This window comes from Meleagris gallopavo, chromosome 22 (assembly GCF_905368555.1).
Source record: "Meleagris gallopavo chromosome 22, MGAL_WU_HG_1.1, whole genome shotgun sequence".
NCBI classification, from domain to species: domain Eukaryota; kingdom Metazoa; phylum Chordata; class Aves; order Galliformes; family Phasianidae; genus Meleagris; species Meleagris gallopavo.
This window is the reverse complement of record NC_139425.1, coordinates 13,411,397-13,432,524: the sequence shown is the minus strand read 5'-3', so window position 1 is coordinate 13,432,524 and position 21,128 is coordinate 13,411,397. Positions and strand designations below refer to the sequence as shown.

At 45.4% G+C, this 21,128-nt stretch overlaps 1 protein-coding gene across 6 annotated transcripts in view; it reads right to left on the bottom strand.

Annotated features, from left to right (window-relative positions):
* The window catches only part of NFATC2 (nuclear factor of activated T cells 2), an 88,085-nt gene that overhangs the window by 40,702 nt on the left and 26,255 nt on the right, over positions 1–21,128 (bottom strand). For all 6 annotated transcript variants that reach the window (XM_085241252.1, XM_085241254.1, XM_085241251.1 and 3 more), the window contains exons 4-6: positions 17,612–17,814; positions 16,099–16,271; positions 6,454–6,594 (exon numbers count right to left, since the gene is read on the bottom strand). In XM_085241252.1, coding sequence (XP_085097378.1) covers positions 6,454–6,594; positions 16,099–16,271; positions 17,612–17,814 — 517 coding nt within the window. The remainder of the gene's footprint in view (positions 1–6,453; positions 6,595–16,098; positions 16,272–17,611; positions 17,815–21,128) is intronic.

Here is a 21,128-nt window from a genome sequence, read left to right as displayed (position 1 = left end):
TCCCTTTGGGGCCTGGCAGCACACAGCTGAGACATCATTGCTCCAAAACCACTTCTTGAAGTCTCGCCATTAGCAAAGGATTTACCCCATCTCACTGGACATTTTGGCTGCTTTTCATAAGCAAGACCCCTGATCTCTTGCTACAGCTGCAGACCAGAAGGATGGAATCTAAGAAGCTATAAATTCTTAATTTCTTATATTTTTATTCTGTTGTGCATTTTAACTAAATATATATGTAACAAATAATCACTCTTTCCATCAGTAAGTTATAAATATAAATCCTTTCTAGGGAGCTGTGATTTCCTTTTAACTTTTGCAGGGAGTGGTGCAGGAAGATTGATAGCATCATTGGGTCTAACCTACTGTGCTTTATAAACAAGAACTTTTCTAGCAAGTGGAAATCTCAGAATCTGAAAGGAGTCTGTTTAAAAGAAATGCAATGATTTGCTCAGAATTAAAATAAAGTACATGCCTACAGTAAGAGATGTACAGAAGAGCTGGAAATTGGAGAGAGCGCACAAGTCGTACAGATATCATTGGAACAGTTATTGTCATTGTTGCTCTAGCGACAGGCAAGTCATTGCAAGGGATGTAAGTGTAAGAGACCGAGACAAAACAGGAACATGGCTGCTTCCGAGTACACAACCCACTGCAGTTAGTAGGGCTGGATGTGCAATGAGAGCCTATCTCCCACAGCCACCTCCCATAGAGCAGTACATAAATGTGCACGAGAAGCACAAAGTGCCCAGCCTTAGGACGGGCACACGCTGCAGGCCAGATGCTCACCTGAAGCTGCACGTGAAGGCGTGTGCTACTGAGGTGGTGACACAACAAACTGTGAGCTGTGTTCTAAATGTTTTAGTAAAGCTGTCGGATGTGACAGAGGGGGTAAAGGATGGAGCTAGAGGAGGTACAGGACAGAAAAGAGAGAGGAAAGAAGAAAGGCTGACGGGACTTTCCGCTCCTGCTGTTCCGAGTGCTAGCACAAGCTCCGTGCTCGTACCTGGGGTGCAGAGCTCAGTGCCTCCATTCACACACAGCATTACAGGCACTGCACAGAAGAAAGATTCAGCTCACTGCTGTCACTAATTCCCAGGGCAGACTGACATGCACACTGAACACAGCAGTCCTGATCCTGCCCTGCAGCCAGCTCTCCTGAAAGCAGCAGATGTTCAGGTACGCTCAGATAATAACATTCTAAGAAACCACTGCCATAAAAATTAAATTACTGAGATAGACACGTAAAAGAACTCAAGGGAAAACAAACCAACACAACAAAATCCTAGAACTCTATTGCTTGAATCTGGAGGCTGGAAAGATTTATTTTTGTTAAATGGACTTCGCATGTCCATGCTTCAGAGACCTGACAGCTGCATCAGTTCAAAGGGCACAGAGCACCACCTCCTCTCCCTGCACTGCGCCGCTGAACTGGAAGATTTACGGTGGATCTCCTCCAAAGATGAACGCTTTCTGTTTGGGTTGTTCCTCCACCACCCACATTGTCCTAGCGATGATTCATGATGTCCATGTGGCCACCATAAGAGTTTGGCACGGGAAAGCCAGTCCATTTGCACTTTTCTCCTGGAGAAACACGGAACTTCTCTATCACTCACAGCAGAGCAGCAGTAACCAGTATACAAATGGGAGTAAACAACGCAACCAACAGCATCTGACTTGCAAATTATTACATGATAATTAAAACAAATACAAGAGGGGATTCCCAAACTGTTGTGTGGTTTTTTTAAACTGCACCGTGAGATGTGGGCCATAACCAAACAACAACACCCCTGACCTTAAGCATATTCAAAGCCCTCGATAGCCACAGGATTGCTTTCCCAGCTCTCTCTTCCAGATCACAATTGAAAGAATACACACGTTTCAAAAATTTCTATCTGAATAATCCCACCCAGTAACTTTCCCTGACCTACTTTTATTCAGATAGATAGGCTGTTAGGTATCTTTGAGTTCAGATCTTGAACCCAGCTCTGCTTTTGTGTGTGCTGACTGGCTCTTTGTAATGCATGAGCTTCCCTGCCCTACAGCAGCTAGAGATTACAATCGCTCACCAGGAAGACACGATCTTAAAAAGAGTTTAGAACTATAATGCTTGCATGTTGGTAAACCTTAGCATTAAGAAAATGAATTATATTTAGGCATCAGCAGTTCAAACACAAGCACTTTATCCCCTCCATCACACACAAAGCACTGAGCTCCAGCCTCTTCAGTTTGTTTCCTGCTGCCATTTCCTGTGGCAAGCCTAGAATGAGTCCTTTACAGACTTCTTGGTGGCGAGTTAATTGCACTAGTTTGTAGTTAGCATACAAAAAGGCAGCTAATTTCTTAATGAATCGCAATGTAATTTTGGGAGTATTCTTTATTTTCCAGGTATTTCTAGGGTAAAAATGACATCTATTGTGCTCTGTAACAGAGATGTAAAAACTATTTGTTATTGTTCTCAGAGCCATGTTTCTTTGTGTCACAATAATGAGTGAACAATTGTCTACAAAATCCAGAGGAAATTGAAGAATGCTTTAAGTATCCATCTGAAGAGTAAAACCTCACTGACAGCTGTGAGCCCCACCAGCAGGTTATTTACTCCAGTCTGTAAAACTTCAGCACCGGCACCTGGCTCACTGCAGACACCTCCAGACCCCAGGCCCTGGGTAGAGCCAGGTGGGGGAATGCCTGTGAAACCCTGAACAGGAGAACACCTCACTGCACAGATGTACTTGCACTAAGGTTTTTGGGGAAAAAAAGGGATCTTGCTACTCTAATCTTAAATCCAGACAAACAAGCCAAACCAAGAACATCAGCAGAGTACAGCATGCCAAAAGCCATTAGATACTTGTCCACGCTGCTGTTCTCACCCTTGCTGTTACTGGTAGAGCTAAAACTAGTGGCAAAGGTGGGAAATCAAACAGCGCTTGCTGGCACAGAGAAGGCTTGTGGCTGTTAAATGAAACTCAGAGAAAACTGTGTTTCCCCCGAGAGCTGCTGCATGCTCCTGCCTCACAAAGGTACTGTTCTTACAGAGGCTCCCGGGGCAGCATCACGAGCTGGGAGAGGACGCGACAGGCAGGGTCACGCGAGCAGCGAGCAATCCACCCACCTTCATGTTTATTGTGGTTTAGTTTGCTGCTGAGCAGCTTATCAGAGCTCTCTGCACAGTGCTGTGCAGACAGAAGCTGCAGCAAGCAAGCTCTCCAGGGTGAGCGCAGCATCCACCTCCTCCTTCCACCCAGAGACATTTCTAATTGAGAAACTCAGCTGCAGAACTTTTTTACTGTGTTCATGCAGCCTAACACAATAACAACCAGGTACGGAAGTGTAATAATAATTTGAGTAGTCCACAGTTCATAAAGGGAGAAGCTGAAAGTCACAGGTGAGTAAGATCCTAACTTTCAGACTGGCTGGGACACTCGTTAATCTGTACAAGCCCCACAGAAAGGCTTTATTCTCCATCTACTGCATTCAGCTGAAGTTACATCAGCCCCTGCACGATTTGCATATCCAGCTCATTTTCTAAACCTTCCTCATCTTCCAGGTATCTATTAAAGAAAGAAACCTTCACCCTAAAAGCGCTCCAGGGCATATCTGAGAGAGTTACTGCTGAATTATAAAGCAGTGCATGGGCACACAAAGAACTACTACCAAGCTTGCAGCAGAGCGCAGAGTCCCTCAGACACACTACAAACCACCAAACTGTGCACACACTTCTGATCCAGACAAAAGGTTTAAATTTAGGCTTCCCAGCCTCCAAACATCCCCTCTGCCCATCATTTCTCCAAAGTCTAGCAGCCTGAGGTTGGCTGCAGAGGTAGTGGGGGAGCAGTGCAGGATACGGAATGCCAGCATGCAAATCTCTGCTCCAGATTGAGCGGTGCTGCTGGGCTAAGTCATGGCTCTCCACTACCAGGAGGTAAAAAAAGAAAAAAAAAAGTGCAGTTTCCCCAGTAGTGAAGAAAAGCTTTAGATTTAGTGTGGAAAATGTTGTTGTCCTTCTTACTTTCTAACATCTATTCCAGACAGAGTCTTCTCTACTCTCATACGGAAATAAGGGCTGGGCACTTCAGATGTTTCCTCGAAATGGCATTAAGAGCTACCTCCTTTTTAGTGTATCATCTCCTTTAGTTACTGCACAGCATTCTTGGGACAGGTACCATCGCGGGCTGCCAAGCATGTTCCCATGCACCTTCATGATTCGCTGACATGGACGGAACAGTGGCAGCATAGAGGGAAGGAATTAATCCATGGGCTCAAAAGGAAACCAAGAGTGCCAAGAAAACCGCACTGACTGCACAGGCTCTTCGGAGCCTTCACAGCTCAGAGGCCTACTGACCCTTACTGAGAAACAGCACGCCTTGCAGACGCTGTGAGAAGAAATCGGGCCCCCCAGCATGCTAGCTGTCCCCCCACTTTCACCAGTGGATGCCCACATACATTAATGCTTGGTTCGATTCTTATTTTTTGCCAAAAGCATTTCCCAACAAATCACATCCATGCAATGAAATTTCTTAAATCCCTTCTTGCCAGTCACTCAGTATCGTGCTTATGCCTTCTCTGCCATAGTTCGCTGACAGCAAACGTAGGAACAGCGTTTTCTTAGCAGCACAGAGACTGCAAAGTTGACATAAAACAAAGTGCTGCTTTTTAGTGCTGCTAATTCCTTTGTCTCGCTGAAACCAACAAGAGTAAAGGATGGCAGAGTCTGGCCTTTCATACTGCTAAGTGCTTTTCTGTTCCCTGGCCACTGTTACAATCCTCGCAGAGCACATTATTCAGAATGCAAAAATCAAGCCTAAGTTAAACAAGTCCAGACCATCTACAAATGAATGTCACTTTGTAAAACAGCCTTAGAAAATCCAATAAAATACAAATACTGCTCAGTGAAGTGAGATGAAATGCCTGCGAGTGCATGATAGAAAAGAAACAATTTCCGCTCCCAGAAAACATGTTACTAACTACAGCAGAATGCTGGGTTTCTGCTGCCCACCTGAACTACCAGAGCACACTAAGAATACTTTCTGGGGAAGGTATTTTTTGAGTCAGAAATCAAGTGATGTTTATTACGGCGTGCCATTAGGAAAACACAATAACATGAACTCAGCAAAAGCAGCAGAGGTGATGCTAGGCAATTAAATAACTCCCTGTAACCACTCATTATTCTTATTATTTATATTCATCCAACACCAACCAGGACTTGGGATCATCTTGTACTGACTTTATGTAAGTCAAGCAAATAAAGAGCAAAGATGAAAGGAGAAGAGAGAGAATTTAAAATCTGCAATCATTCTCCCTTCATGGCTGCCCAAGAGCTAGCAGTATCACCTGAAAACCTTGGCAAAACATGATTTAAAACATGCAAAACACGCTTCTGTGGGCTGCTGTCCTGATGATGCACTTGGGCCTGCTGTACATGTCTGTGTGCAGAATGCAGTGCCAGCAGGGCAGGAGCAAGGATGTGCAAAGGCTGAGATGGCTGCGTAATTTAACCCAATGCCTCAACTTACAACGGTAATGCTGGGGTGATTTAAACCTGCGCAAGTGGAAGCAGTACAAATTTCAACTATTTTTCAGGGGTATGTTGTAAAGTTAGAGACAAATTCTTCAGAGAGCTCAGCAGCTGCCTGCCTGGAGATAACTGAAACCTAAGAGAAAGACCCTTACAGAAGCAAGCCCTTGGTCAATACAATATATTTTTATGTTTTGTGGCATTTTGGATTATTTTCCATTTAATTTCAGCATATTTCAACAGTCTTGAACTTCGTTTGCCCATGGAGGCACTGTTTCCCTGCACACTGGGGAAATACGTGTTTTTGCTTAAGCTTAAAAGGGCTCTTTCTAAGAAGCGATGTGGAAACAATCAATGTAAAAATATCTGAAAAAGTGTAAAAATATCTGAAAAAATATAGAAGATGAAGTGATGCACTCTTGTATCTCACTATGCGTATAAAAATATTTTGCTTTGACACCAAAATACACATCATGCACATTTTTCCCCCACAGACTTCTAAGGGCAGAAAACCCAACCTCTGACTGCAGTTGACTGCAATAAGAAATGCTCATTTCAATTATTATTTCTACAGTATTGTTCACTAAACATGAGATTAAACAAGCACAAGGAGCACGTAGCAGTCATCTCATTTCTTTGATAATGCATCCTTTTTCCACTGATTCCCAGCGTCTGTGTTCTTGTGAGCCTTCCCCACGACGTGGCTTTGATTTACTTTCCAACAGTGCCTGCAAGGCCAACATTGCAGATGTTTGCCCCCAGGACTAATTTCACTCACATGGTTAACTCAAGTCAAGAGATTTGGTTTTACTCAGCACAACCTGAAGGGATTACTCACTAGAGTAGGGCTGAGCACAAACCATAGGACAATACCGCGAGACACAACAGTACTGCAGATCTGCCTTATCTCATTAGGGAAAGCGAGGAAAAAACTGCCTTACCTGAAGTTTTCTCTGTGAACACCACCTTAGACTCCGCTGTGAAATTCTGTCCTGTCAGGATCATCTGTTGCCCTCCATACACCAGGCAACTATCAATGTCTTGTCTTTCAACCATCGGAAGTTCATGAGCAGACCTTTGGGCTGTGGACAAAATACAGACATGAATGAAATCAACTCTGTTTTACCAGCACTTTCCAAATCTGCCCAGAACTATCCACAGATTGATCTTGTCATCGTTACCATCCACTGACTGCCAAAGCAGCTTCTCCAGGGCGCTAAATTTAGGTTTGAGAGGGAAAAATAAACTTACTCAAGGCATTTTATTTGGAAACATTCAGGAGCTGGCTGCAGCGTTCAGCTGTGCTGGCCTTACTCCTTGTCCTTGAAAAAGGACAGCTTGGATGAATGAGCTGGAACTTGCCCATGTCTGTTTCCAAATAAATGGCCAAATTTTCAAGTGCAGGCACACTACAGCACTGGAGCCCAAAAATTCCACCTGCAGAGAGGATTCCACTGAATAACACCAAGTTCCTTCAGAAAAAAAGATAAAAAAATAAAAATAAACCTTTTCTACAAACACCCACTGCCTCCCGCAGCCCATGCCCAATGTCGGCCCAGCTCCGCGCGGCTGCCACAGCAGCACTGCCTCCATGGGCACACTCAGAGCCCACACACGGCCGGGGGAATCACAAAGCCGTGGGGGCACAGCAGCCCCAGCTGTTTGTGATTCTCTCTATCCCCACTCAGAAAACCTAGAAAGCACCACCTCTCCTCCTGCGTTCCCTTCCTCCCGTTAAAACCACCATGTGCGGGGTCAGGAAAGCTTCAGAGGGTCCTGCTCACCTTCCCTGCGAGCCCACCTTAACTCTCTGCTCACATGCAGCAGGGGCCGAAGAAAGCAACGCGAGAATCGTTCCCTGCAACACAGGCAGCTGGAAAACATCACGAGCTTCCCTGCGAGCAGACCAGGTGGGCAGCAGTTTGGGGCTGGTGAACTGCGAGTTCGTGACCTGCACTCAAACTCCTCCAGATTCATCCACCCCAACTGCAAAAGCCTCCAGAGGATGCCGCTCATCCATTTAGCAGCTGCCTTGGCTGGATTTTAACTTTCTGTAACAAAAAGCAAGCTCCCAAGAGGCCCTGAGCACTTGTGTCTTGCCTTCACTGACACCAATCACTGCCGGGCCAAAAATAAGGAAATGTTATCCTACACACTCGGTGTTGGGCTTCCACTCTCACATGGGCAGAGCTGTGGTGCAGGCATCCTTTTCATCATTTACTGCTCTGCAACCTTACAAGAGCTGAAAATCTGACAGCTCTTGACTGCAGAGAGAGCTGCCCAAGTTCTCTCACTGCAGCAAAACAGAGTTGGTATATCTGGGGGGAAAACACAAGCATTAAGCCATGCAGACAGCCGTGCATGGGAGAGGAGGGCAAGTTTTCTAGTAAGGACAAACTCAGTGGAAGCTCTTCTGCAGTCTGACAATTTTTGCTCTTGTTAGAAACACAAATAAGTCAATATCTGTAAGTTTCTTATGCCGTTCAAAAGGCATTTTTTAAAATCTATTTAAAACAACCTTATGACTCATTGTTCCCTTCAAATATATTACAACAGCTGGGCTAAGATGCTGCCAATTAAGACTATATATTCAGATTACTTTCACAGAAGCTGCTAATTTCTTTCACATGGCTGCATGATTAATTCCAAGCCCTAAATCCTCACACTTCTGATGAGTTCATAATTGGATTTATCACAAAGGTTTGGAACCTCAAAGACTTACAAGTTAACAGCAACAACCAAGATCGTGTCTATAACACTCAAGAGAAAACGTAGTTACACTTCGCCCCAAACACTGTTTATTCCTATTCAATCCACAGAGTTCACTTCCTGAGTGTCCCAAATTTTCAAAATTGCAGATTAATCTACATCTCCTACTGACTTCAGTGCCTTAACAGGGTGCTTTGTAACCTGCCATCCCATCGATCAGTGGTTTGCAAGGCTTTTTCAGGCTGAAAGAGAACAAATTTTAGCCTGGAAATAACCATCTGACTCATCTTAATTACATTTGGATCCAGGCAAGTTGGAAATGGCTGCTGAAGACCAAGTCTCTGTCCAACTTCCATCCAGCACAGTGTTTGTGTAACTGCGACGACCTACCAGGGAGCTGGGGAGGGCAGCAGGTACACTGGGGAACCCTGATGCCATCCTCAGCCAAGCAGGGCAGCTGAGCAATGCTGCCTGAAATCTGCAGAGGAGTTGTGGGGTTTCCTGACGCAGCCCCATACTGGCCAACAGCAGGCTGGGGCAAAGCTACACGCAGGCACAGCTACAGCAGGCACAGGCTATGGGCATCTCCAGAAGAGCTTTTAGCCAGACCCAGAATTAATAACTTATAGGTGCCTGCTTGTAGGTGCGCAGAACCCACACATTCTTTAAATGTGCAGCAGAACAATGTCATTTAGAAATTTTCCAGTTGAGGTTCACAGTGTAGATATCATGCCAAAGGGAAAGGTGGAGGAATTCAGGTACCTACTGAGCAACAGGCTTCCTCTTGCATGTTTTGCCGGCACTGTTCTCCTCCTACTGGGTGGTTTGCAAACCATTTTCTAAAAAAATAGTTTTAATTTTCCAAGATCTTATTTTTCACCCAGGCCTGCAAGAACATCTCACCCCATTCCCCGTTTTCACTAGAAGGGAGGCTCAAGGTTCAGCATGGAACTGCCTCAATAGGATTACTTTATTTTCCTCTGCAAGAAATATTAATTGCCAATAAATCCCCTTCCTCTATGGCTCATGATGGGTGGACTGTATGCAATAATTTCACACTATTCCCTCTCTTCCCCCAGGGGTTGACACTTCATAAAGTGACCTACAGCTACTGGAGTTTATGAGCTTTGAATAAACAAAACACTGTTGATTTAACCAGTTGGGGTGTTTACTTTCAATAGCAACAGTTACTGACATAAGGCAGCAAAGCAAATGCTATAGAAATACTCACACTTGGCCTGAAGCAGTGTGCCAACCTATTAATAGGGGGCATTATTTTTCTATTTTATTTGACTGTCTGCAAATCAAGATGTCATGGATGCACAGTGCCAAGAAACACAATGCACACGGTGACACAAGAGAGAAAGGCAGCGGCTGTCCCAGCCATCGCACCACCTCCGGGCTGCCTCAGCTGGGAGGGATGCAGCCCCTCGCCTCCTGCCCTGCCCGCAGCACCTGGGGGCCCACATGCTGCTGCCACGTCACACAGCCTGTCCCCTTGGTTTCCCTTCCTGTGCCAGCTGGTGGAAGAAGGGTAAAGATTACCTAAACCTCTAGGCTGGTGGGCTGAACGCTGCACATGGAATGCGCAAGCCTGTGTGCTGACCATAAGCAAAGTGCCAAGGCAGGGAGAAGGTTTTTCTTCCTTCCTCACTTGCCCACAGCATCTACAATTGGTCCTTTTTTGGCAGAGAGGCTTTTGGGTTTTTAGGAAGAAAAGGGTATATTTTGAGACAGTGACTACCTGGAAACATCTACTGTGGCTCCAAATGCCCCCCAGGAAAGCGTTACTCATAGGAGCCCCTTAGGAAATCTCAGCTCTGCCTGAGAGCCCCTCTATCTCCCCATCAGCACGACTCCTCCATGTATCCCCCAGATGAGCAGCTCAAGCCCTGCCTGAGCATCGTGTTTCCTTCCACTGGCTTGGAGGGTTTCCAGGTGCTGCCTTGTCTTGCCCAAATGCTGACTCGTTTTATGAGGAGTCTTAACTGAAGCTAAATGTATCTTAACAGCTTCCAGAGAGGAACTGTCTAGGCAATCTCTCTTCCGTATAAGCAATGAGTGCGGACCGGATCCGGGAAGGTAGGCAAAGTGAAAACACCGCTGTGATGTGCCTCTGGGGAGGAAAAGGCTTGTGAGCTCTGCACAGAGCAGCGCAGGTCTGACAATTGCTTGCAGGGCAGACACTCCATAGCCTCCTTCTATCAGTGCAGTTTTTCAATGCCTTACTTTGCTGCGTGGCTGAAGGCTTCCATGCACATTTCTGGGTAGTAGAGGCCAAAGAATAGCTGCTCTGTGCTACCTTGCTGACACCTGCCGCAACTCTGGATCCAGAGCTTAAGCTGCCCCGCTGTCCCTATATCTGATCCTATAGTTGAGCACAGTTCAGAACGGATCTTATCCTGTGTGATGAAAAGCAGGACTGAGGACCACCCACAACTCACTGAGCTGGCATTACCTCTAATTACCTCTGTCATCACAAGCCAAGTAAACTAAAACTGAGATACTGAAAGAGGACTCCAGACCTGCAGCCCCAGCGTAGCAGTTGTCCCAGGCCAAATGTCCAGGTCTCTTTTTGGGACCTCCTGCTTCCACCACGTGCCCAGCAGCCCCAGCTTGCTGGAAGCCTTTACACCATGACTCACCAACCCCAACATGACTTTTCAAACCCCCAAAGGCTCCTGGCTCAAGCCACCGGTTCCTGTTCGGTTGAAGAAGGGCAAGGAGAGCAGCCTTTCTGATGCTAAAAAAAATCCTAAACCCTAGAAGCAACAGCAGTGCCTTAGCAGCAGCATAATTTGTTGTGGGATTAATCCTTCCACCTCAGTGCAAACCTTAATGAGCCAAAGTAAATATCTCTTTCCTCCTGTCACTCTGTGTTTATTTACTGCAAACTGCTTGCCTGTGGGAGGATTGATAGGAGCAGCACTCCTGTGCCCTCTGCTTATCCAATGCACTAATGTCCTGAGAGACTTTGATCCCATTCATCACACACTGAAGCACCCTGAGCTCCCTGGGTGGGCAGAAGCTGGGAGCTGCATTGTGGGAGCTGGGAAAGGACCAAGGGCAGCAGGGTGGGAGGATTTACCTCTTGGTAAGAGCACGGGGTAGCAGGAGGCTTAAGTGAGAACCAAGTAAATAAAGCAGATTTCCAACCATTGCGATGTGAAGCCTTGAAATGTGATCTAAATGCTACCAAAAAAAGAATCCAGGATGGGATGACAACAGTTTCCAACTTGTTACCAGCACGACTTACTAGCAGTTTGTACAGAGCCATCCAAGAAAAAAAAGCACCAAGAATAGAGGACTTTTCCCCACCTCCTTCTCTGCACATAATTTATTTTATGATGCCCATGTGAAGGAGGACTGACAAGCACTGATGGCAGCAGTGTCAGATAAGTATGATACTTTCTGTGAACTGCAGCCAGCTCAACAAACCAGCATGTGATTAATGACAGGAAAACCATGGCCTCGGTTCATTTCTCTGTCGATCATCTCTGCGGGTATGCACAGCATTTCCCTTTAATCCCTTGTGGAGGAGATCTACTGAGCTTAAATTATGCTCAGAAATCCACGGTCTGCATAATAGGCTGGGTCGCTTACTTTTACCAGCAGCAGTACTGCAAAGGCATGAAGTAAACTGAAGGCTTGCAGCCTGCAGAAAGGGTGGGCATTCTCTGACTCGGATTTTCCAGATTAAAATCGTCTGGTTGCACACAGAAAGTGGCAAAAGATGTCGGAACTAACTGTCAAATTCTGTGCTCTAAGAGAGAGACAAATTTCACTTTGGGAAAAGCAGCAGTTTTTGCGTGAGCTGCATTATGGAGAACTGCACGACTGTCTTGAAACTGAAGTGAACGGGGGAGATTCCCTGAATTCAACTGGAAACCATGCTACTCTCATAATAATCACATTTCTGGTTAAAATTGCAGATGAGTATCTCTCAGGTGCAAAGAGACCATTTGCTTCTATGCTTTTATCTCAGCAAAGCAGGGCTCCTTCTTGCCTGCCACCGTATTCCAGCCAGCACAACTCGCGGCCGAGGAAAAGCGCTTGCTGCTTTGCCAGGACAGCATTCTTTCAAATGACTAGCTCTTTCCTCTGGAGTTATTAATGTGTCAAATATCATAGGCTCAGATTGTCTAATATGGGAAAATCTACTAGAAGGAGAGAAAAATAAAGGAAACTTCCAGGGAAATTGATTGAAGGGAAATAAGATATTTGATCCGATTTAGTGGAACAAAATACTGTCAATAATAGAAACTATTTTAAATTCCTTAGCTGGACACACTGTTCTTCAGTAATAAGCTTTGTTTGTTTTGTTTTTACCACCGTGGAATATCTATTATAAGAACAAGGTTTTAGAATTTTTCTCTCTCTCGTGCCAAGTGTCATCGTTTGCATTTTAAGGGATTTGTGAGCACAGCTTAGTTTCAGCAAGCACAGAGTATACGAAACAAGAGCTGTGAGATGCTTTGGGAAGCTTTGACCACGATCCACTAGAATTAAATCTTGTGACAAAGTGAGTGGGACTCCCACCCTTACATTCACATCTCACAGACACCTGCACAGTCCATTGTCAGCAGCATGAAGAAAAACAGGCAATCTCTCACAGGTGCTTTTGTGGCTGCTCTGAAATGCCTTCAACGCTGCTCCTTCCCCACCCCACGGATATCTCAGCCAAGGAGCAGAGATACGACTCGAGTGACCAACCACTCACCAAGAAACAAGCTTCAGCTCGTAGGGAGCAGCACATCAAAAGAAACAAACAAAACCAATATTATAGATATTGTTGGAATGGTTTGAAAATAACAACCAGGTCTGCAAACACCACAACTCTCCGTGGGCAATTCACTGCGTGCCTTGTTGCTGTTACGGCTGCAGATGAAGGGCCAAGTTAACTGCAGGACTCTTCATGGCTGAGATTTCACCCCCTTGTGTGACAGCAGCTGCGTTTGCAGCCCTGCGATGGCTGCTCTGATCTCAGACGTGCTGTGTGATGATGACAATACTGTGTTTTGGCAGCAAAGGACTGCAACTGAGATGCACTTCGCTCTAATTATATTCTCAGTACTTTCAGAGATTAGGACTCATGCTTAGGCTCAGACTTGAGGTCAGCAAGGAGCAACGATCGGAAGAGATTTTTCTCACCTTCCAGTGCCACACCTCCAAGACAGCAGCTTTTTTCTCCCTACCTAAGTGATAGCCTGTTACAATTATCAGAGGGCTTTCAGATGCCTTTGCCTCCTCAGAGACTTCAGAACAAATCAACAGGCAAAAGGATAAGACCTCTGTGAGCTGCTGAATGTGCAGGCATGTCCGGATCCAGGTCCACTTTGAGGCATAACTGATCATTTAACAACGTAGCACCTCTGTGTTCCTCCCACACAGCTGCCTGGGGAGGAACTTGCTCCGGAGGCTCTTTGAACCTGTGAAATCCCCTCCTAAAACCTGTCAAGTGCTGAATGTGACACAGATGAGGCAGAACCAAATCGCCCCCTAGAAAAGCAGATACTTCACAGTTCTTGCTTCACTGCAGCTAATGATCTGCTGACACCGGTGGGAGTTTTTAGCCGGGATCGGCCTCTGCTGAGGAGAGCACTCAGATGTTCTGTTGGTAGCAACAGCGCTCTCCAGGGAACCCCACTGCTGGGGAAACAGCAGTTATCTATCCTAAAGCTGCTACTTACTGAGGCTTTCCTGGTGAGACATCATTAACGGCTACCAGAAGAAGAGATCTTCCAGGGAGGCCGTGGGGAGAAGGGCTCCCACGCGGCCACGCCAAGAAAACAAAAAGCAAACAGTGGTGAAAAAGAGAATCCCAGCAGCACGGAAAGGAGGAAACTGGGATGCAAGGAGGAAACACCTCGGAGCCCCAGCGTGCTCCTGCTATTCCACAGTTTGTCAGGTTGCCTGAGCTTATCTGAGCACTGCGATGTGAGCAGACTGTGAGAAATCTGACTGCCATCTCTGGTGTGATTCAGTCTGCGTTAGCAGTGCTGGCTGAGCCAACCCATGGTTTTAACCATCTTCCCAGAACTGGGCTGCCATCAGGAAGCACTACTTAAATGCAAAAGCCCTGTAAATATGTAACACACTCTAAATGGAAGAGGCTTACTTCTCCAGATCACTTCACACTACTTCCATGAGTTCAGGAAAATACATCTCTGTACATGCTTTCTTATCTGCCTAACATTTCTTATGTTCGATTTAATTATAATAAACTTATTATTTAATTATAAGAAAGCTATAAATAGGCCACTTGAATAGTATCTTCACCTTTGGCCTTTTTACGCCTCTAGGACTCATCTAAGTAAGCACATCTCAGAATGAATGCCTAGACATCTTAAACAAGCTGGTGCAAATAGTCATTGCACAGGCAAATTAGGTGTGCATGTATGGTTCAGAAAACGTGATCTTATTCTGTAAACCATGACTGGATTTCTGCTTGAATGCTCATCAGTGATGGGCACAAATACAGTGTGTGTTTGCGGAAGGGTCTTAGAACTGCTCAGCTCAGTCTTTGTGAAAGTGGGTTTGGAACAACTGTGGTGTCGTTGGTGAGTTCACGCACAACCCAGGGACCATCCATCCGGACCTGTGCTATTTGTCTGCACAGCTGCCCTACCTGTTGCACCCACAGTTTCCCCACCTGAGGTCCCCGTTACAAGGAAAAATAGGCTATTTTCACTCAGAAAAGAAACCAAGGAAGAAACCAGGTGATCCTTTCCTGCAATTCCTTTCCTGCCCACAGAATGTGCAGTTTACTGAATGTTTCCTCTAGCACAAGGACCTTTGTTTCAGCAGGGACACACCTGGGGCCACTATCATTTCAGTCATTTGGTCACACAGAGAATCCTGTCTCCCCTGGAGACAGCTGGTAGTTACTCTCACTGCTCTTCACTCCCGTCACAGTGCCCAGAAGCTTAGCTCTGATGGTAAAACACTCTGATAGTTGGCATTCTCTCACAAAAATTGCCAGGAGGATGTACATATCCATCACTATCTCCTTAGCTTTCTTTTTAAAATTAATTTCTACTGGTTGGTTGCTTCTTTTTTCTTTTTCTTTTTCTTTTTTTTCAATGATTCACTAGTTACAGTTTGACTTGATTTTCCATCCAAAGTTGTCTCCTCTCCTGTTATAAGTAGTTGTTATTTAAGTAAGCCTGCACCTCAATAAATAAATAAAATGCACATGAGAAACTTTTCAATGACTTTAACATGATTTATGGCAAGACTGGTTCTGCTAAAGGGGTGAATCATACAGCAAAGGAAGAGGAAAACTGTTCATTTTGTATTTGTGAAATCCCCACGCCTCAGAAAAGACACCATTTACCAACAAAAAGCATCACAGGACGCATGTAAACCAGCAGAGTGGGTGGAGCCCTTCCAGAAATGACTGTGACCCTGGGGCACCTTGCTGGAGGCCTCTCTTTCTCAGGATCCAGTACGTTATAACAAGTGCGAGGTGCAGGTTTCTCAACTTACACGCTTATAGAACATGCCCCTAGAAATCAAAACTGTGACTTTTCTTCTGTCTCTCAGGGGAATACCAGAATAGCCTGGGCTTTCCCTGCTTCAACTGCAGCCTACCGAGCAGCACACACCTTAGCACCTCTATCACCCAGCAAAGATAACAGCCAGGATGGGCCCAAGCCTCTAAACCCAACCTGCACTCCATTTCATTTGTGCTCCCATCAGAGAGGTGGGACCCAACCCAGGTCCGGATTCCAAGCCTCCAACCACCAGCTTGCAGATAACAAGTTCTGGCTGCAGCTTCACTCTACAGACCGCTCCTCAGGGCACAAACAGCACGATGCAAACAGCACCCCGGCCGCACACCCATGCTGGTTCCCAGCAGATCTCAGGGTACTTACAGCACTCGATGGGGTTTGATGCAGCCTGCAGAGAGATGATGCGGCCGCTGGACTCAGGGATGTGCACGCGGAAGACAAGCCGGACGCGGGTGTTCTTCCTGCCGATGTCCGTCTCACCCTTACGCAGCTCGATGTCCGCATTCCTCAGCTTCAAAATCCCCGCACAGTCAATGCTGCCAAACATACAGGCCGTTTAGAGCGGGCACAACCCGGTAAAAAAGAAACTCTTCTCTGCTCCCACTCACCAAAGCCCCGCACAACGGGAGGCTGACAGGAGCAGGAGGGGGCAGTGGGGGATGAGGGCCGCTGTACCCAGCGCTGCTGCTTAACGCTGCGCGTTTATCTGCAGGCTGACTTCGAATGAGCCCTCTGTAGCATTGCAAACTTGCCTGCTTACAGCAGAGCCCGGGCAAGTGCCAATACATAGTTACAGGATCTGAGTTCTTCAGCTCAGAGGGTGCAGTGAGTGCTGGTATTAACAGGCACTGCAAAAATGTTTTTGTATCCATTTGAAAGATAGCACACATTCCATATGAATGAAAATCACATTTTGGGAGGATAAATCCAACTCAGTTTCCTACCCCCTCACCGCTGCTTACATGCAGGGGTTTATTATTCCAGGGTTACTTGTTAGGAAGAGACGGTCATGTTCCATTTAGCACTTGGCTGCTTAAATTTGAAATGCAGGCTTTTATTTACTTCTTTGGATGTAGAGGGAAGGAGAGGCTTAGAGGAAAGGGAGAAATTAGGTATAAATTCTATAAGAGAAGCTATATAAAGAAAGAACGTGGATTTTGCAATGACGCAGGGGGGCTTAAAAACAAAGCCTCTCTGCCAAGTTTGTCAGTATCCTCCGAAGGATGGAGACACAGCTCTTCCCTCTGCAGAGCAATCACTCTCATGCAGTCTGGCACACATTCAAGCCCAAAGTTTCAGACTGGTGCCCACTTCATCCCTCTGCCTCCATAAAACTGCAAGGAATAATACAGAAAAGATGTGCCTGTACTTGCTTTTCTGGTAACCTATTACAACAGGAGAGTGCAATTTCATGGCCAGAGCACTTGGCTGAGCTCAGGAGAGATGTTTTCTATTCCATTAACTGTTGTAAAATGAAATGTATGCTTTTCTTCCGCTGTCTACTGCTCCTTGTTCGCATCCCTGTGGCATAAGGACTTGAGATCTGAGTCTCATTTTCCTCAGTGCCATACCGAACCATTCTGACTTTGGATACAACAGGCAATTACCGTACAGTTACTGCAGCAACCGGGGCAAATAACAAAAACACGCGTGTGCTTAGCTGGTGAATGATAACCCTGCTATCAGCTTTCTCCCAGGTACCCGTAACTGTCTGCTCAAGCTTTTGTAAAAAGGGCCTCACATGCACGTATCATCCAAATGCTTTGGAAAGGGGAGTCTTTCCAGGACAGACATCTTTATCCATCCAAGTTCCTGCTTTCCATGGGAGGAAGAATTTAACATCCACAACTTTGCTAATAAAAAGAAATTTGCTTACGTTGCTTTCATGTTGTTTTTGGGTTCCAGTGGGATCTCTAAAACTTTGGTGTTGCCAATAATTTTTTCATAGCTGGTGGTGGTGACAGTTTTTCCTGTAATGCGATGGACTTGATAGAAAGCATGAGGTTTGAGTATCCGTTCATCTGCTGTCCCAATGAAGATCTGAAGACCCAAGGGTTTGTTCTCCATGTAACCGTGAAGCTGGCAAGACATTCAAAATCAGTTATCACACACAGAGCTTGCAATACCCTCGTTTCAGGAAACGAAGCAGAGGTACTGAGATGCTCACAGATACGGAGATCAGAAAGTAAGCCTCTCCAAAAGTAATGCCTCCTATTTATTTCCATGGAAACTACCACAGATACAAAGAGTGCAATGACACTGCTTGATAGAGTAAAGTCTTGGCTACAAAACACTGTATTTTCCAACTTAGTCATCATCATTAGCTGTGCATTTTTGCCAGTGATGAACGGGAGCCTGCAAGCTGCACTCATAAAAATCTGCATGGCCATCAGGAATGCGGCTTGTCTTTCACGTCACCGCTGCTGAAATGCACCACCCACTGCCTCACTGTGCTCACATACACCGTCTGCTCACAGCTCTGTATTTTCTGCCCACCACCTTCTTCCCCGAGGGAGGATGTTCTCTGTTAACATCTACATCTCCACCCTACAAAGCTCTCAGTCTGCAAAATTCTTTAATAGTCTTAAAAATACACATGTTCTCGTTCTTCCAAACTCACTCATGTGGGGTTGATTCCCTGCTCATTGAAATTCATCCTTCCCCCAGTTGCCGGGGAAGGATGTTGCCTTCAGCCACTGCTTATCCCTTCCATTAAATACTATCTGTACAGATAGAGACGGTCTTTTTGTTTTGTGACACAGAGAGGACTTGGCTGAATTAGAGGTAAGACCCTCTACAGTTCAAAGACATAAAGAAACCCTTCTATAATAAATAACATGTTCCTAAACAGTATTTGCTTCAAGAGAAGCAAGAAAGCCAGAATTTCTTTGTAGGCCAGGAGACAAAGAAATATCTTCTTCTTCATTAACATTCAAAATTACAAATCAAATCATCCTAAATTTCTCACATAACCAAAAATGAAAAACAGACATTTATCTACCACATAGCTAGTGATCTAGCTGAAAGGGAACGTTATAGTCTGAGACACACCAAATTTGTTTTCAATTATTCTATCCACATACAACAACTTGATGAAGCTGTGCAAAGCAAATAGAACTAGAAGATCACACAAAAAAAGGAAGATTAAGCTAATGGTAATTATGGCAAACGTTTCTTTTTTCTCCTCCTTTTTTCCTTTTCAGCAGTCAGCAGGAGGTATCTTTGCATAGAAGGACTAATCCCCCCCGGAAGGGGACCACATGCAGCATCAACACGATCCTGGCAACCTTCCTCCAGTATGGCAAATGTAAAGCGACACTCACTCTGCTAAGCTATCATTACTCATCTCACACATATTTGCAAGGCACACAAAGATGATGTCCGTGCCCCAGAGACCTTACAACCTAAAGCTCCGTTGAAGCCAACAGACTTAAGCACGGGTCATGCATGGCAGAACCTCAGAACCCAGCCCAGACGCAGCTCAGACATCTACAATAACTCACTCACACAAGCACTCTGCTACGTTGTTAGGAGGGAATTTAGGGTCTGAGGCTCTGAGCCTACGTGCCAATTGGCAGCGAGGCAGAGGAGGAGCAGAGCTGGGCTCCAAGCACAAGAGCTGTTGGTACTGGAGGAGCAACGCTGCCTAGAATGTGCTAAATATGATGGCAGCCATGAGGAGGTTCAGAAAGAAGCAGAGTGAGGCAAAAAGACAACAAAAGGCAACAGAGGTCTGGACGACAGTCTATTGGGAACAGACCCGAGTGTGCGAAGCATCCCCTGCTTACCCATGAGGAGGCCCACTAAGCCCAGGTCCTCCAGGAGCAATACTGAAATGCAGCCTAAGCACAGCTCTTTCAAAATCCAGGATTTCCTGGCCTTCAGCAAAAAGCCATTGTATGACAAAAAGCCATCTTGTCTTTACAAGGGGAGAAGAGAAAGAGAAGAGAGTTTTTTTTTTTTTAAGTACTGAGCACAGTTATCATCATGCCTGACGGCACAATTCTTTGTGGACCCAGCAAGGACGATGAAAGGTTGCCTTGGGCTGGAGAATGGCTGCAGTGACAGCAATGCAGCATTTGCTCCACCTATGAACTTGCCAAGCCCAGAGTTATCACTGGGAGACTGGAACAGAGGAAAACAGGTAACACATTACAAAGGAAAATTTCCCCAAGTGAGGGCAGTCAGTAGCAGCTACAGCAGAACTGGCTCCATACACAGGTTTTAATACTGACCATCTTGAAAATTAATCGTAAGCGGTGGCTTTGTTCACGTATAGAGCACATTCCCAAGGTAAAACTATTCCTGGTCTTCTAATAACATACTTATACATAGGTGTACACCCACCTAAACGCTTAAAAAAAAGAGGAGTCAATTGTCTGTTCATATGGCAAAGTTTGTGTCACCTGAGGGTCGAGAGCAGTAAAACACATCATAAAAAACCTCGTCCTTCACAGGACCAGATTTTAAATAAACAGTTTCATCAGTGGAAGAAAGTAAAGTAATTAGTTGGTAATTTATGGCACCCCGGCAATGCTTTGGGATGACATCATTGTAAATCAAAATAGCATTATATAAATCAAATACAATGAAAAAAAGATATATAAAAATGTTCTGCATCCTAATTTAAAAAATGCATGTCCTTATCTTGAGTTAACTGCTTATATTTTACATTTTAAAGGACTATACAGGTGATCATTTGGCATAAGCATTTCCATCTGCCACTCATACACCAAGAATACACCAGGATGACTTAGGAACAGAACTGGGGATGGACAGCCCACAGAACTGCTGCAGGCACATGAAGGCCAGAGTTTTACACCAAGACTTGCCACTAACTTGCTAGGCATCTACCTCACAATTTAGCAGAAAGCTGACTTTTCCTTTGAGGGCAAAAAGAGGCTCTCAAAGAACCCTATGGAGAAGTGAAGTTTCTAAATAGTAACTGTGAAGTTCATTTTTCCTCTCTTAGCAACAACCAAGCTCCTCTAACGCCTCGTCCCACTCCTCTGCTAATCCCTCAGAAGGGCAGAGCACAGCTGGCACGGCAGAGCTGCAGCTGCCCAAGGGCAGGGCGCAATGCTGTGCTGCTCAGCTGGAGTGGGAGCGCAGCAGGGATGAGGGCAGAGGACCAGCCCTGCACCAAGGTGCTGTCTTACTGCCTTTCTCACTTCTTGCAGTAATGGAAAAAAAAAAAAAAAAAACGAAAAAAAAAACCTGAATTTCAGTTTCGAGAGGGTAAGAATTGAGAAAGCTTTATGAATAGAGAACTCTGGAAGGAAATATGTTTGTGTATTATAAGGTGAGCTATTCACAATAAAACTCCCCCAAACTGTATACAGATCGAGCTGGAAAAAAACCAACTCCTTTGAGTCACATTTGCCACAAGGGGA